Source organism: Adiantum capillus-veneris, chromosome 25, assembly GCF_014529385.1.
Source record: "Adiantum capillus-veneris isolate H3 chromosome 25, ASM1452938v2, whole genome shotgun sequence".
In the NCBI taxonomy this organism is placed as follows: Eukaryota; Viridiplantae; Streptophyta; class Polypodiopsida; order Polypodiales; family Pteridaceae; genus Adiantum; species Adiantum capillus-veneris.
This window is the reverse complement of record NC_140955.1, coordinates 22,503,506-22,520,284: the sequence shown is the minus strand read 5'-3', so window position 1 is coordinate 22,520,284 and position 16,779 is coordinate 22,503,506. Positions and strand designations below refer to the sequence as shown.

Below are 16,779 nucleotides of genomic sequence, written 5' to 3'. Positions count from 1 at the left end.
TTTGTTTTTATCGATATACATTTTTCCTTATTTGTTTGCCCTGATTTCCTCTTCAAACTCTATGTCATGGTCATCAATGCAAATAGCATACTCTTCATTAGGACCCAGGTAAACCTGAGCTCCATGGCGATTACTCTTATAAAAAGAGAGTATGTGCTTATATCGCACTGTCGTTCTGGTTTCTGAATGAGTTGATTAGGAACACATTTCAGATGTCGATTCTGAAAAAGTGTCTGACACTTCTTCAAGGATAGTGTGCAAGTGATTACCTTGATTGACACTTTCTTCGCTGGATACTCTACTAGAGGTCTCTCCAAATATGCCTTGATTTGCTAGTATACAACCAAATCTAAGGTTCATATAGACGTATGCGCCCTAGATAGAGTACTTATCGTCGGATTACAACTTCTGTCAAGCTTGGAGTTCCTTGTCTGCAACCTGATTCATGTATCAATATTAATCAAGTTAGCTATTCTTCCACAAAGAGTGTACAATTTTTGCTAACTATTGTGACTGATCTATGTGTACACTTCAATTTGAGCTAAGTGAGTCAATAGTTGAGACTTTCAGATTCTACATTTGCAAAAGGCCAAAGGACTAACCTGCAACCTGCAAATTGAGTGAACCTGTACCAATTTGGATCCGATTGAACCCAAAATTGCCCGGTGTCATTGTATTATGTTGTTCTAACACTTTACAAGTTCAAAAGTCAAAAAGTTTATCTCTATGTATTAGTAGTAAATAATCGTGATTATTTAGTTTTTCTCAATTTTTTGCACTTTTTGGCTTAAGCCAAGTATGCAACTTGTTAAGGTCTCAGGACAAGTTTCACTAAGTTTGGATAAAATTTATTCAAGTTATCAAAAACTGTTTTGTTTCCGCAGACTCGATTTTAAGAATCTTGCTTAAGTCTCACTTTTGTGATCCAAATTTCACCAAAATTGATTTGTGTCGTCTACTTGATATGCTTGACCTTGTGGTATACACAAATGTGCAAGAATATCAAATTTGGTAACAGAAGTAAATAAGTACGATTATTTAATCATGCTATTTTTGTGCAGTTTTTTGCAACAATTTTGACACAGATTTGTTAAGCAGCTCAACTTAAGCTCCCAAGTCAACTTTCATCAAGTTTGGATGACTTTTGTTCAAATTCTCATCAATTTTGTATTTGCAGATTGACTTCATAAATCTGGCCACAATTTTCAATCCAATGATCCAAATCTTGCCAAATTTTATTTTGTGGGCTTAATATAACATGCTAAAACTAGTGGTATGCTGGTTTGATCAAATAAATTGAAAAATGGGACAGAAGTGAATAATCGTGATTATTTATTATTGGCAAATTGTTGCATCTTTTTGGTCAACTGAGCATGTACACTTGTTTATCATATCAATATAAGCCTATGAGTCAAGTTTCATTGAGTTTGAACAAAAAAAATTCAATTTACACTCAAGTTCTCGAAAGGTAGTACAAAATTTAGTTTTTACCCAGTTTTTGGTCAGTTTGTTGATCCAAATCCTATGGGCCTTTACAAAAGATGTTTGTACACATGCATCGAGTCTCAATATTCCCAATTCATCAAAATAATAAGTGTTTTTACAATGAAAGCTTCGAAAAATGATATCCGAGTTAGCTTGTTGCTAACACCTACCACCATTTACCATACTGCTTATTACTCCATGTGGATCCAATATCCTCAGAAATGTCCATCAAGCTTAAAATTTCTATAAGATAATTCCTCTTTGTTTTCTCTGAACTAATATTACCTATTTTATTGGACCACTTGTTAATAAAAATTTCGACCATGTTGAAGTCACATGTTATCAGAATAGGGTTAGATAGATTGGCAAGTTCTTACCAGAAAAAGATTATGTTTGTACTTGAATTCGGAGTATACAAATTGACTAGAGTATAATTACAGGACTTGATGAGGGTGACAACTACCCAATATTCTTTTTGAGATTTCTAGACTGAAGTAATGAGATTGTTGTACTTTTGAGTGATGACTAAAGTGGCTCCTCCTTTACGTACATTATGGTCAATAGAAAACCACTTGTGATGGGCACTAATCCTCTTGCAATTAAAATTAACAGGGTCTCTAGAAGCTTTCAATCCTTGCAGCAAAATGTAATCATGTTCAATACTTAGATAATTGATCCCTTTTTTGATGCATTGGGCGAAATGTCATTTTTTATTGGCTTTAGGGGGTTTAGTGAGGGACCTAAAAGCTCTATTGGGATTAGAATTCTTTACCTTTTTCCTTTTACTCTTTGAGGATCCCTATTTGGGGAGGGACTCGTCCTCATCCTATTTCATTATTATGTCCACAAAAGCTTCAATAGAGATATCCATTGATTAGTTGGTCTTGCTCTTCTAGTTCTTCTTCAAAGACTTTGTATTCTTGTCTCTGAGGGTTGGCTGCTTTTTGAGTGCTTTTAATGATCTCTTCTTCATCATTAGTGTGTCTTGAATCTGAAGAAAGACCTCTTGTCCTATCCATTGGATTATTGAGAGGAGAGAGCATAGGTGCTTCTATACGAGCTGAGTGATGAGGTGAAATGTCTTCTCTTTTCCTTTGTCTAAAACCTGCATGGTATGGACACATACCTCTTGTCCCTGTTTTTGATATTTTTCATCCAAGATGATGTCATAGTTAAATGGGTCAAATGCATCCTCTAAAAGATCTTGAAAGGAGTTACCCTTTGGAATAGAGGATTTGCCTTGTTTGGGATTCTTCACAATAAAATTCTTATTAACCTACTTGAATAGTGGATCAGTATCAGCCTGATTCTCCTTTGAAAGACCTTAGGGGCCAAATCAAGGCAGTTATTGATCACATATCCTTGTTTCTACAATGAAAACATGCATTTGGTAAGTTCCTATGTAGAACTCTTTGAGTGTGAAGCCATCTTCCAAAGGAGTCTCTAATAAGAATTTTATCTTTGAGATCTTGTTTAAGGTCTAATTCAGCAGTTGGGGGTTGCACTTGGGACTAATTCCACCTCTAGATTTTTGACCAAGCACTTCCCCTAGGCGATTCTCAATATATTTCAGCCAGGGGTGGGATTACACTAGGAGGTTAGGGAAGTCTACCCATATGGGTTCTTTGAATAACTTCTCCCCTCTAGGGTTAAAAACTTCATACCATTTGAGCACAAAAAGAGAGGTATTCACTGTCCTTGACAAAGAGAATCAAAGGGTTTATCATAAAATAATATATAATAGTTGTTAGTGGATATTGCACATGATTAGGCTTAATGTTTCTAAAACCTCAATCTTGATTCATCCAAGAATTTAAAGCTTCAGCTGACAATCAAATCCCAGGACATAGTCCAATGACCACTCTCTCATCATGTATTTGAGAGCACCAAGTGTGCTGAAGTTCATTAACTTCAATTATGACAACATCTTTCCATATAGTATCCATCTCAAAAGAAGATGAAGTAGTCCTAGGTGTCTCTCAAGATACCTAGTCATTAGCATGTGATCTAGGAGATGAGGAGTTTTAATCCCATTAGGGTAGGAATCTACAGTAGCATTCTTGCTATTGTCTACACCTCGACTTTAGAATGCACTACATTCTACATGATATTGTGAATAGAATGACCCCCCTGGATCACTATCATCCTACTGGTGGAAGCCAACTCAAACTGGAGCGCAGGGCCTGTAAGAGTAGACTTGGTTGCAACACTCAGTGTATTGTCGAGCTATGAAAAGAGTTGTCAATAGCCAAGGAACCCGAAGTCAAACCTATTGTGTGCTGGGGTAGTCCTACAGACAGTGTTGCTAACTCTCCAATGGATGACCACAAGCTACATAGGCTGTCAAAAATCCATTGTGTACTAGCCAGCTCCCAAATATTGTAGCTCTTTGTGCAGCAAGTCACTGGAACAAAGTGACTCTCTTTGGCTGTCTAGAGTCCCACAACCGCTCTCAAAAACATGATAAGAACTAAGTTGTGAGACCCTCATTCTGCCAATGAAGAACTGTAGCAGAACAAGCCTCCCTCTGTGCTTTCAGTATGTGATTCCCTAGTTGAAATACGTACCAAAAGAGTGGGATCCCAAGGTGATCGACTGAAGAGAAAGGGTCTCTCCAAGGTCCCACTACTCTCATGCCAGAGGGAAACTCTTCCAAGCCCAAAGCCGCAAGTGGCTCGTCTCAAGATCTGCAGGGTCAAAATCTAAGACATAGGTCCTTTGAAAGAAACACTCTGCAACCTGAGGAGTCTCTTACTGAGACTCTATGAAGGCGACCCTCTCCCTAGATCCCAAGGTGATCGACTGAAGAGAAAGGGTCTCTCCAAGGTCCCACTACTCTCATGCCAGAGGGAAACTCTTCCAAGCCCAAAGCCGCAAGTGGCTCGTCTCAAGATCTGCAGGGTCAAAATCTAAAACATAGGTCCTTTGAAAGAAACACTCTGCAACCTGAGGAGTCTCTTACTGAGACTCTATGAAGGCGACCCTCTCCCTAGATCTCAAAGAACATATGAGGTACAAACTCCGAGCAAGCCCAAACTATGATGAGGACCCCCATCCATCTGGGAGATGTTGTCTCTAGAGGGGTGATCCGCTCAGCTGTGGTAGTGTCTCTATAATGTCGTGGCACGTGCTCTATATACCTATCGTGCCTCGTAGCTATAGGCCTCCTCGAACAAACTTGAAAATCGTAGCTAGTCACCGTGAGTGCAGGTTGGACCCTCTGCCATGGGACCCCAACAAACATGAGGTCTACTACCAACCAGATGGCCTCATGCACGTGTTAACCATGGGGTTCCAAACAAGAGCCTTCCTTAACCGCTCCTCCATGTAAGTGGGCTAATGCTGCTCTAGGTCACACCTCAACTGCTTCCAAGATCTAATCAGGCTTGCAAAAAAGATCCTCTAACCTCCTGCTCAGACCAACTTTTCGCATCTCTGTGAAGATCCACTTGATGGAAGGGCTCTAAGCCCCTCCTGCATGAGGCACCCAAGCTCAAAGTTGGTGAAGCAACAATTTCTTCCAGAGCTCCTCCCATGAAAATAGTCCTTTGACCACAAACTTCCCAAGAAAGGCTCTGCTCTATTGTGCTAGGTCAATGATCCCCAGCCCCCCTAAGAACATGGTAAGGTGATGACCTACCAGGCTACTTTGGTTGGGCGAACTAGCTGTCACACACTGACCAAACAAAGTTCCTCAATGAGCCTCTTTAGTTGGCTGATAGAGGAGATTGAGAAGATCCAACACAATCTGATGTACCACATAGTGGCCAACATCACCTTGTTGGCAACTACAACTCTTTTTACCACAATGTGTCTACATCTTGTTGTGTTCGGAGGGGCAACTGAGAACTTGGCAAACGGCCACAAAGTCTGTACCAAATCAGTAACCCCCAAATCTCCCATGTGGTGAGAGAACTCGAGAGCTTGGGACTACATCCAATCCATCATTGAGTCTTGAGCCCACTTAGATTTTTCTTGCCACACAAGGGAAAATAGAAACCAACCATTGTGTCTAGGGTGTCTATCCCTCTAGCTACAAGAAACATGGACTTCCGCCTCAAAGTCTGGTGAAGAGCCATCAAGAAAGTGTGTGAAGTCGTAGGCAAATAAGTCCCATTGACAATGGATGTCAAACGGGATGTCAAACTCGTCAGTCCTTGAGAGACTACTGCAAAGGGAGACGTCTGCACCAGAAGGGGGGTCCGCAAGAAATCGTGATCTTGTTTTGCAAGGTGGCTCGTGTAAAAGGCATTGTCAAGAGATCTCATAGAAGTCAAGGAAGGTCCTGCCCCTTAGGCCACATGTAGGACAAGAGCAATAGAGAATGAGGAAGCAAGGGTGCTAGTGGGTGGAGTGGGAGGTGGAGGGGAGGAGGGGGGGGGGGGGAGGCTCGAGGGGAGGAGGGGTTGTCGATAGTGAAGCTGAGGTGGAGGGTAGAGTTGGGGTCTCATCCTTTTGTAGAGGGTCAAAATGGTTCTCTGTGGGAACCCGCACTACTGTTGTCTTAGAGTAGGACGACCACCAAGGGAGGCAAACTGGCATGGTGTTCCTTGGCAATGCCAACAACGGACCTGCTGTGGCAACCCTCCTTTGTCTAGGCTCCAGGCTCGGAGGAGAAACCTGTCTGAGCTCCCCGTGTCTCTATTTTCTCAGGTTGGCCAACTTTAGGAGACTGGGTTTGGGTCTGTGCCGAAGGTTGGGGCCTCCTTAGTGGGCAGGCCTTCGTGAGATGACCCATCTATCAACAAATGAAGCACTGACTCATGAGACTGGAATACTCCACACTATGGTGGAGCCAACCACCACTCAACCGAGGTAGTAAAATGACCTTTGGGAGGGTGTGGGTGTCTTGAACCAAAATGTGTACTGAATGTATATTTGCTACCTTGGCAGCTATAGAGGCTATTGTATGAGGTGTCTCTAGGATAGCCACAATCTTTGAGCCAATCTTGGACAGGAGTGGAAGGTACTTTCTCCTCAGGCTGAAGAAGCAGATTGAGCTGGGAAGCTTTGCCTCCTTGACTAGAACATCGGTAGCTGGGTTGAATCCATGGTGCCACTATCGAAAATGAGCTCAAACTACTCGGATAGCCAGGGGGCTCATCTCAATGACCTTGGAGCCATCTTGGGGGTTTCAAACTCTATTTGATAGTAGCCACATTCGAGGATTTGAAGGTCGATGATCTTGCCCATCTCCAATAAAAGGCGGGCCTGGAGGAGATCATGCACCTCCTCTCGTCGAGGTAGGGTAGCGATGATCTTGCAAATGATAGAGGTTTCTTAGAGGCACTCCAACTCTGTTACGAGGCTCGCTTAATGTAGCAATGCGAGAGCAAGTCGGATGGTGGTCTTTGTAGGGTCGGATGAGGGGCCTTCTTGAGAGTCCCTCTGGGGTGGAGCATGAGCCTCCATAAGTGTCTGATGCTGTGGTGGTGGAACATGGCCAAGTGAGGACAACCCTCTAAGAAGCTCCGACGAGTAATTTCAAAGAATCACCACTATCGAGGAAAAACAAAGTGAGGCCTGAAGGGGGAGGGGGGGCAATGAATGGTTTGCAAAGGCGGTGGGTGGGCAGGGGGGTTGCAAGGAGGGGAAAAGACCAGTAGGGTAATGCATTGTCCATGGGAATGGAGGGCTGAGGAAGAGCGAGTAGCAGCAAGAGGGATGGGGGAGGCAACGAGGGGGTCAGCAGGTGGGGGGGGATGGAGCACGGGTTCATAAGGGTATGGGAAGGGCAGCGCAAGGGGCTGGAAGGTGGGCAACACAAGGGGGATGAAGGGTTGGACAAACATAGTAGACATCAAGCACAAGACCAAAGCTGGAGCCATGAATAGAATAGCTAGACATGCATATGAAGAATCATTGCAAATGCAGGGGGATAAGCTTGTAGAGGAGCACCTTGAGGCTCAATGACATACAATGGATTAGGGTTGTAGCTCCTGAATAAGCACTACTCATCTTGTTGTGGCGCTGGTTTGCTCATGCGTGACAAAGGAGAGCGGCTTCTGGATTGACAAAATTGGATTGGGCCCTTTGAGTTAGCAATAGGAACTTTGGTGGGTTTACTGACAAGAGAATGACCAATTCCCCGAGAACATGAAGCAAAAGGCCGCACTAAGCGATCACATTGGGTGTCATGCAGACATTTTTTCTACAAAGGGGAAAGGGTAGAGGCATGGTCAGTATGGGTGGGAGTGGGGTAGTAGTGTGGGGTATTTTCAAGGTGCAAAGAAGGAGAAAGGGACTAGTGGTCATTTCAGAAGCAGCCATACATTGCCCTAAGTTCAACATCCCCATGGCCAGTCATTGCTTGCACATTGTGCATCTGTTGATATGCTCTATTTGTTTGCTTAGCTCAATCAGGACACCCCTTCTAACATAACCAATGTTTCTCCAAGCCTCCATGCAATGCAATGCAATGCCTAGTTCATTTGTCATGCAAAATAAAGCACCCACATCATGGATTTTGTTTTTTATATGAAGAATCTAAGTTAAATAGATCATAGACCCCCGCACTGCTACGGCAAAGAAAATGGATTTATTTTTTCATTGCTTTTCTCGTCTCCAAGGTAGCAGCATTTATGATGTTTCAACATGCATGTTGCATATGTATTGCACATACAATATCAAAGAGCACAAACAGACTCATGCCATATGAGACACACCATAAGGGTGCACGGATACACACACTATCCCATATTCCCCCCCCTTTTTTTTTGCCTCTCCCTACTCATGCCTCCTTATACCTTGCATGCTACCTTGCCTTGGCTTCCTTCTATTTCGTGCCACACCGAGCATAGCCCCGCTCAAGCCACACCACACATCCTTGTGTGATGATAGTGTATATGTGATGCCAACCCTTTCCTTACATAGCTCTTGCATCATGATAGTGCATGTGTGATGCCAACCCTTCCCGTACATAGCTCTTATGTCCATCATTACCTAGACTGGTGCCACCACTACTTTGCTAGCACACCCATATTACTACCAGTGGAACTATGGAGTAGTACCATCAATAACATTGACTCGCCCACCAGCTAGCCTATTACAATCATGTTGTCGCTAATGAGTTCTATCCCCATTGTCTCCTTCTCTCCAACGTGCACGCAAACTTTCTCGATGCTACATAGCATTGTCGATCAACCATGTGGCTATGATCACCTTGCATAGTCTCAATCTTCATTGTTGCCATTGAAACATCTACTATAGTTTGTTGAGAGTTTCGAATCATAAAGTATGCTCTAACATTCCTTGTTTAGAATGACAGCTTGCAACAAAAGTGCTAATGTTTTTCCCCACATTTTTGCTTGGGGTGATCCAAGTCAGCTTGGTTGGTTAAGGGAAAGAGCATATTTTACAATATTTTGATGGATACATCAAAAAGAGAGGGGAATATTGATATGCTATATATACTTATTTGTACGTGTATGTGTGAATAAGAAGAAAAAATGGAATAATCCTTCTATCACCCAAGTGAGGTATGCTGATTATTCTAGTTCCCTCTAACTTATAGGTTTTGATTTCATGACTCTTGGGATAGATCTATGAGGTTTCTTTCAGATTGTTCCTACCACGTAAAGAATTATCTACTTCTCTTCTTACTTTCTCTCTTATGGGTAGTTGAACTGCACACTCACACAAAAAGCCAAGATTGTGTTCCTCATTCTTTCTATCAATGGCACATGACTACAATTTGTACAGTGTCAGGATTGGCTGCAAGCTCTGGGCTCCCCCCCTGTTATCTCCATGATTAGCCAGGAGCTTAATATATTATCTCTAGGTAGCGTAGGCCCATAGGGGTTAGTCTAGGCAGAAGCATCTCTGCAAGAGGTGGAGAGAATGAACACGCATGTAGAGACGAGGCTAATCTTGTCATTTGCCAGGTTCAAAAAGTTCTCTCTCTCTCTCTCTCGCTCTCTCTCTCTCTCTCTCTCTCTCTCTCTCTCTCTCTCTCTCTCTCTCTCTCTCTCTCTCTCTCTCTCTCTCTCTCTCTCTCTCTCTCTCTCTCTCTCTCTCTCTCTCTCTCTCTCTCTCTCTCTCTCTCTCTCTCTCTCTCTCTCTCTCTCTCTCTCTCTCTCTCTCTCTCTCTCTCTCTCTCTCTCTCTCTCTCTCTCTCACACACACACACACACACACACACACACACACACACACAGGTTCCAAATATCTTGGCAAAATGTCGAGAGCTTCACAGACTACCTGTTGCTTCTATTCGAGAAATGGGAGACTCGGAGGAAACTGGCAAATAGATTGCACTCAAATCAAGGCTCCATACACGTTCATTTTATGAGAGCTTGACGATTCATGATCGGCTCTCTACTGAAGAATTTGTGTCTGCCCGTTCTCTCGGATGCCTCTCTCTCTCTCTCTCTCTCTCTCTCTCTCTCTCTCTCTCTCTCTCTCTCTCTCTCTCTCTTTAAAAAATACAAATACACCACTTTAATATAAAACTGTTACAGATCCCATTTCTGGGTATTAAAAAAAAAGGCCCATTTTTGGGTTATCGAAACAATCCCCACAAAGAGAAGGTGTGTATTTGCTAAGCTGTACCTATATGCTTAAACTAAGAGTGTGGGGGCTCTCTTTAAGGCTCTCACGGATGTGGCATCCTTGAGACTCCTCCACGTGGTGAGCACGTTGACCGGTGCAATAGGTCATGGTTTGATCAATTAGGCGTTTTGTAAGCCTCGCCCCTTGCACAAAGGGTCCATGCTCATTTCAAAAAATGATTAAACATTACGTGAGAGCAACCTCGGGGGTTTGAACGCATGCATCCACGGGAAGAGGCTAATGATCAACCACCCGCATAAAGCACTTGCTCGTCCCCTACCCGTGTTTAAACATATTTAGTGTGTAAACTTGGGGGGGTGGGGGGGTGTTGTTTTAAAAGCACCTTGATTGCCGGTAAGCAGGCTCCCTACCATGTCGGCTCAGAGTCCAAAATCTAGATTGAGCCAAGTGTGGGTTACATCAACCAAGAGAATGCAAAATCAACATACCTCTTTAGGTGAACATCTCTAAATAAAAAGCACTACTTAGCCAACATAATCTTCACAATTTCCTCATAGTTGATCATACCATCCCCATCAATATCATCTTGTCTAATCATCTCGTCGACCTCATCATCACTTAGCTTCTTCCCAAGGTTGGTCATAACATGGCACAACTTAGTAGCTAAAATAAACCCATTTTGATCCTTGTCAACAAACACACAAAAATCCTCCTTGAGCTCTTCCTCAAAGTCTGTATCCTTCATTTTGCTGGCCATGAGGTTGAGAAACTCAACAAAATCAATCGTTCCGTTTCTATCTGTGGAGTTGGAGCTGATCTCTTTAGATAGCTGATTCCAGTGTTTGAAGTTTACAGGTACTGGTGATGTGTTAGTTCAAATAGTAGAACTAGAAAAGGACATAGAAACTAAACTGGAATACATCTTACTGAAATGAGAAACAGACTAAAGTACTGAGAATGATGTTCAGATTCAGATTCAGATTCAGATTCAGACAGAATGAGTACAAAGTATGTATGGCTGACATTAGGAGAAAGTTGGACTCACTTTTGGGCCCTGTAAGAAGTGCCACGTCGGCTTAAAGAGATAAAATGAAAATGTTAAATTGTGCATTTTGTGTGATACTTTTTTGCACAACAAAAATCCAAAATGACATTCTTTGGTAGGTAGCCACCGTCTTTATCATTCTTATCCCTCGTTCTCTTGTCAGGAATCCAACTAACCGTATGACTAATGATTTGAAATGCCAACTTACAAGTGTTCCCTCCAGAAACATAAGCCACACGACTCTATCAACTTTAAACTTGAGAATATGGTCTTCCCTCCCAAAACCTGAGATATTTCATGAGTTTCGAGTCTTCGTCTTTTTCTCTATCAACTCTAGGAATGGAGAACGCTTCTTTTCCTGATGAAAACACCAATTTGAACTTGCAATCGTCAACCCCTTCATCTTTAACACTTACCCAAAGAAATAACACGCATCATCTTCATATTGATGTATTACAAAAGTACGCACCATTACAGAAACATAGGAGGGAGTCTTTCTTATCTCAATGGGAGAAAGAACTTAGAAGGACAAACAAGGAACATCATTTGGATTTGTGGACCGATGGGTCTATTTATCCAAAGGATCCTACGACAAATGCGCCACCTCCCTTTGCTAATATCACTAATTTCTTACATTTCACAGGCAATGGCAAGGATGGGCTATTGGGATACACCGAACATTTGAAAATGAGAGGATTGAATGCGGAAAGGCAAAGAAACCTCCTAGCGATGGAGAACATGAAGCTGAAGAAACTTAATGAAGCATGCTCTCAAAAGATTTCATCAAACAAAGAGACAATCCAAGGCCTTGAGAAGAAGATCACAAGTTTGTGAGAGAAAACACCGTGCTTGGTAGTCGGAAAAGAAAACGAGATCTGTGCAACATTGAGAACATGAAAATTGGTAGTGGTGGCTTGAAAAAACAATACGAGCTTTAAGGTAACTCGAAGTTTGTTTCTGCTTGTGTATCTTCAATGTGCTTCACTAAGAAATGGATACACTTTCCTATACATGATCATAACGCATGGTGCGTTTTTGGCAGGTCTTTACTACATCCAAACTCAAAAGGTGCAGGCTTCAATGCCGGAGTGCATTACAACCGTTTAGTTCCAAAAGAAGTAGTTGAAGAGATGATAACTCAGAAAAAAATTTGTAAGTTGAAATGGAGGTTCCTTACTTCCATGAACGAGAATCAGCTGGAACCAATGGAAGTGCAAGCAATACTTGCTAAGAGTGGCATCTCGCAGATGGGATACAAGGCACTCTTCAAAGCATTAGCTAAAAAGTCTCAAAATAAACTACAGAGAGGATCATTGCTGCCAAAGCCATCACATTTAAAGGTTGCTCGCCGGCACGTAAACAATGAGGTGTTTGAGAAACTTGGGTCACCATTCCATATTGAAGCAACGTTCATAGGCAAGGGCGGCAGAGTTGGTACTAACCTCAGCAAATATATGTGATGTCTGCCATTACACTTTTCTGAGGTCACTACCAAGTGAATAAGGGAAGGCAAACTCTTTCCGATGCACCTGTTCACTTGGTACTGCCCTCAAAAAATATAAGTGATGTCTGCTATTACACTTTTCTAAGGTCAGTACCAAGCGAATAAGGGAAGGCAAACTCTATCCGATGCACCTGTCCGCTTGGTACTGACCTTTTTTGAAATCTTAAGTCCCTTGTGCTGACAAATGAAATGTCGTTTTTTGTTATGCTATTTGTAGAGATGCCTTGTGCAAAGGCCGCGCCTAGGAGGGAAACAGGTGAATATTTGGATGCTCAAGCAAGAAGACACCGTTATGAGGTGCACAGAGGTGTACTGCAAGAGCTGTGAAGGATAGAACGACACATTCAATCGGCTATTCCACACCTCCCTTTACAGCGAGTAGTGCAAGAGATTTACGAGCAGTGGAGAGTCGACATGCGATGGGCCAGCAGTGCACTACTGTGCCTTCAATAAACTGAAAAAGACTACCTCGTTGAATTCTTCAGCGATGGATATATCCTGGCTGCCCATGTACACCGCGTTACTATCATGCCGCGGGATTTTGATACTCTTCAGAGGCTGCGTTTCCCCTATGATGGGCTGCTTCAGCCAGTACCTATCTGGGAAAGTAGAACCATGGATATTCTCAACATCCCCCCTCTCCATCCTCGTGCACAACAGATAGATTCGTCTAGGACTGAAATAAATAGCAGAAGGACACGATCACAGATCAAGAGAAACGACATGGATGGGCAGGTTGAGATAGTCGTAGAGGGGCATGAGCAAGCCAGAGTGGACCCTGAGGCAGTCATAAAGAAACAAAGACAGTTATGGAGGAGCCAACTAGACACCAAAATGAGCAAGTCATGGAGGATTCGCAGCCAATAAGGGCTCATGAGGCGCAAGAACAGGCCAAGGTGGACCCTAAGGCATCTATGGAGGAACCAATATTGAAGGAAAATGATCCAGAGCATGTGCCTATTAGGGAGGACCCTACAACTGTTAGGGAGGAGCCTGAGGTAGCCAAGGATAAAGCTCAAGAAAGGCAAGGGCAAGGCTCTGCATCACAAGGGCCATCCAACCAGGAGCCTTTATCAGATGATTCAATCATTTTAGAGCAAATCAACAAAGAGAACGAAGAGGAGTTGCAAGTTCTTCTCAACGTAGCGCCACTGCATGCACAGATACTGCTGCCTGGAAGGTCAGAGGAGGCCTGCATTTTCAACCTCAATCAACAAGACTTCATGTGCATGCGCAGTTTCACCAACTCCAATGCAACGAATGAGGTCGTTAGCATTGCTTTGTGGTAATTCTCATGCTCTTTAAAAGTCACGGTTTGTTCATAAATGGCTTTCTATTGAGACATGGGTCAATACCAAGCGAGACAGCGGCTTATGGAATTGGATAGTGATACTACTCGCTCGGTATTGACCCATGTCTTCGCAGCAGATCGTCAAGTTTTTCTTTATAAGTCACGCTTGATTCATTAAATGGCTCACTACCGTTAAGACATGGGTCAATACCAAGCGGTGGCTTATGGAATTCGATAGTTGCCCCACTCGCTCGGTATTGACTCATGGGTTTGTGGCAGTGATAGCCCACTGAAATATCTTAAGTCTAATATCTACCATTGATTCGTGTTAGGCACGCTGTCTCGCTTCTGCCCCCTGAGGTTCAAAACCAAGTATATGAACTAGATCCGCTGATATCGACTATGCTACAGAACAATTGGTTTAGCAGAGTCAACTTTGATCTAGCTCGCTTTCTGGTCATTGCATACAATCAATCGTGAGTTTTCTCTTGCCTTGTAAAAACCGTGTTGCATTTAGAATCTTTCTCCTCATCTTTGATGGTGTCTTTGTAGTGATCATTGGAGTCTGATGTTATTTGACATTGAAATTAAGATTGTTTACTACGCAAACTCCGGCAAATCAGGGTGTTTCACGGTCGTGTAAAAACGTAATGCCCATCTGGGTACATTTGAAAGTAGTGTCTCTTTGTAATGTGTTGCTGACTCAAGTGGTTATGTATGTAGTGCCACGAAAAAACTGATATGCTGTGTAGAGCATGTTTTGTTAGAACATGATCTAGGAAATACCATCCGGCACAAACGGGTAACCGTGCCCACACAGATTGATGACTATAGCTGTGGCTGGCGAACTTGTTTGAATGCCTTGTTGCTCCTCAGTCAAATTTTGGATGTACCGAACGTAAGTAATCGTGTTGTTTCATTGTTTACTGCAACATTTATATGAAGCAACATCTTTACTTACTTTCCTATTATCACGCTTCTATAGGAACTTCAATTACATAACTACACCCCCAACGATGTGCAACATTTTTCTGTAATGGCCATCCAGTATAATATAATCTCGGTAAACAGACGCACAAGAGACGAAGGGGCGAGAGATGAGGTGTTCGAACAGACTCGCGTTAACGAAATGACGCAGCGCTACAATTAGACTCAAGAAGACGTTCGAAATATGCAAAAAGCAATAAATCAATATTATGCGGACGTCACAGAAGTAGAGGAATGGGCTACACGTTGTGAGCGGGATGAAAACACACACAATGCCTCTATAATGACCGGACACACACTCTTGGGATAATACACACACACAGTATAGGACACCACTCGGGTTACACAACCCACCTGGCCGAGACAGGGAACACACCGATGGAGTGAGAGGAGACAGACTACCCACTCCACACAGAGACACACACACACACACACCCAAAAAACTCAGCTCAAAAAAGGAGAATTTTTTATGTTTAGATACAACTGAGCTTGGCCAACACCAATGAGGCAAATAGCTCACACAATATGGGTAAAATATGCCAGATACAATCACAAATTGGAGAAGAAGCTTTGCTCATAGGTGAAACTTACACAGCCAAAACAGTAGAATCGCGTCCGGAACAGCCGAAAACCCCAATCTACAATGTCAAAGTGCTCAAATTCGACCTCGGATGAGCAGTTTACGCCCAAAACAGACTCCAAAAATAGACAAAACACAGTTGCGGTTGTTCCTCCTCTTCTCTCCACTCTTTTTTTGGTCTTCTCTCTGTTTTTTCAGTTCCCACACTTCGCTATATTACTTGGGTACCCTTGGCCTTTTAGTTGACCTCAAACGGACCCCGAACAGGCCAAAAACTGACCTCACAGTGCATAGTTGTCACCTTTTTGCATCATCTGCACACCTGGCACTCAGCTTTTTCCAATAATGCATTCCATTACCACGTGAATTGGACCTAAAAGATGATCCTCATGATGACCTCTCTGCATAATTATCACAAGAAAACACCCACGTTGTGTCCGTACTTATCCACGTGCAAGTATTGACCCCATTCGACCTCCTGACACCACTGGATGCCATCTGACGCACCTGCTTACCTCATGTCATCGGCCAGCAGATAGCTTCCTCGAGAAGTTTTACGTGCTACCAACTCCTCATTATTATAGAGAAAACACACTGGTACTAATGACGATGAAAATCGATGCACAATGTACATGTTGTCCTACATGTACACATGTGGGCCCCACGTAACCACCTGGCTGTGGAAAATGAGCAATCCTTTATTTGATGCACCATGCATGGGTATGTACATATGCGCAATCACTTGCTCCAAAAAACTCCTTACATAATTTGCCCATCCCCCAGCCTGCTAGATCATTCATGATCAGCAGCAGCAAAAAGAGATATGAGACTCGCCGCGTCACAGGTCTCCTCATCCCTCACAGACATTACTTGTTCTGCAGACAGCTCATCTTGCTCCACCATCATTAACCTGGCATGATATAATTTAAGACACAATCCATTTACCCTTGACTTATGTAAAATCGCATCCAGGTTAGCCAACTGATATGTACCATTTGGAAAACACTCCACAACCTTAAAAGGGCCTTCCCACTTAATTTGAAACTTCTTTTGGAAGGTGTTTTCCAGCTTACTGTTGTAGCAAAAAACCAAGTCATGCTTCTTGATACCCTTACTTTTGACCTTTTCATTTATCTTCGCCAAAGCCTTATCCTGCATCTGCCCATAGTGTTCCAATGCACTCATCCTATCCAACTGAACCTCTTGTAACTGTAAGAGCCTCTCTTTGAATGCATCACTAGGCGGCCCAAGCAACTTCTCTAGCATCTTTACTGCAGGCAACTCTACTTCCACAGGCAATAGTGCTTCCTTTCCATATACTAGATGAAATGAAGTAAACCATGTACCTGTCTTTATTGAAGTACGGTAAGCCCATA

General features: G+C 42.9%; 1 protein-coding gene across 2 annotated transcripts in view; it reads right to left on the bottom strand.

The window, feature by feature from the left end:
• Nucleotides 1–10,516: 10,516 nt before the first annotated feature.
• LOC147424559 (calmodulin-6-like) overlaps nt 10,517–16,779 on the bottom strand; it is a 36,185-nt gene continuing 29,922 nt past the window's right edge. Inside the window, exon 2 of one of the 2 annotated variants that reach the window (XM_086499554.1) lies at nt 10,517–10,790. In XM_086499554.1, the coding sequence (XP_086355680.1) occupies nt 10,517–10,790 (274 nt within the window). Of the gene's footprint in view, nt 10,795–16,779 lie in introns of both variants that reach the window. The other variant, XM_086499555.1, reaches the window with a different exon arrangement.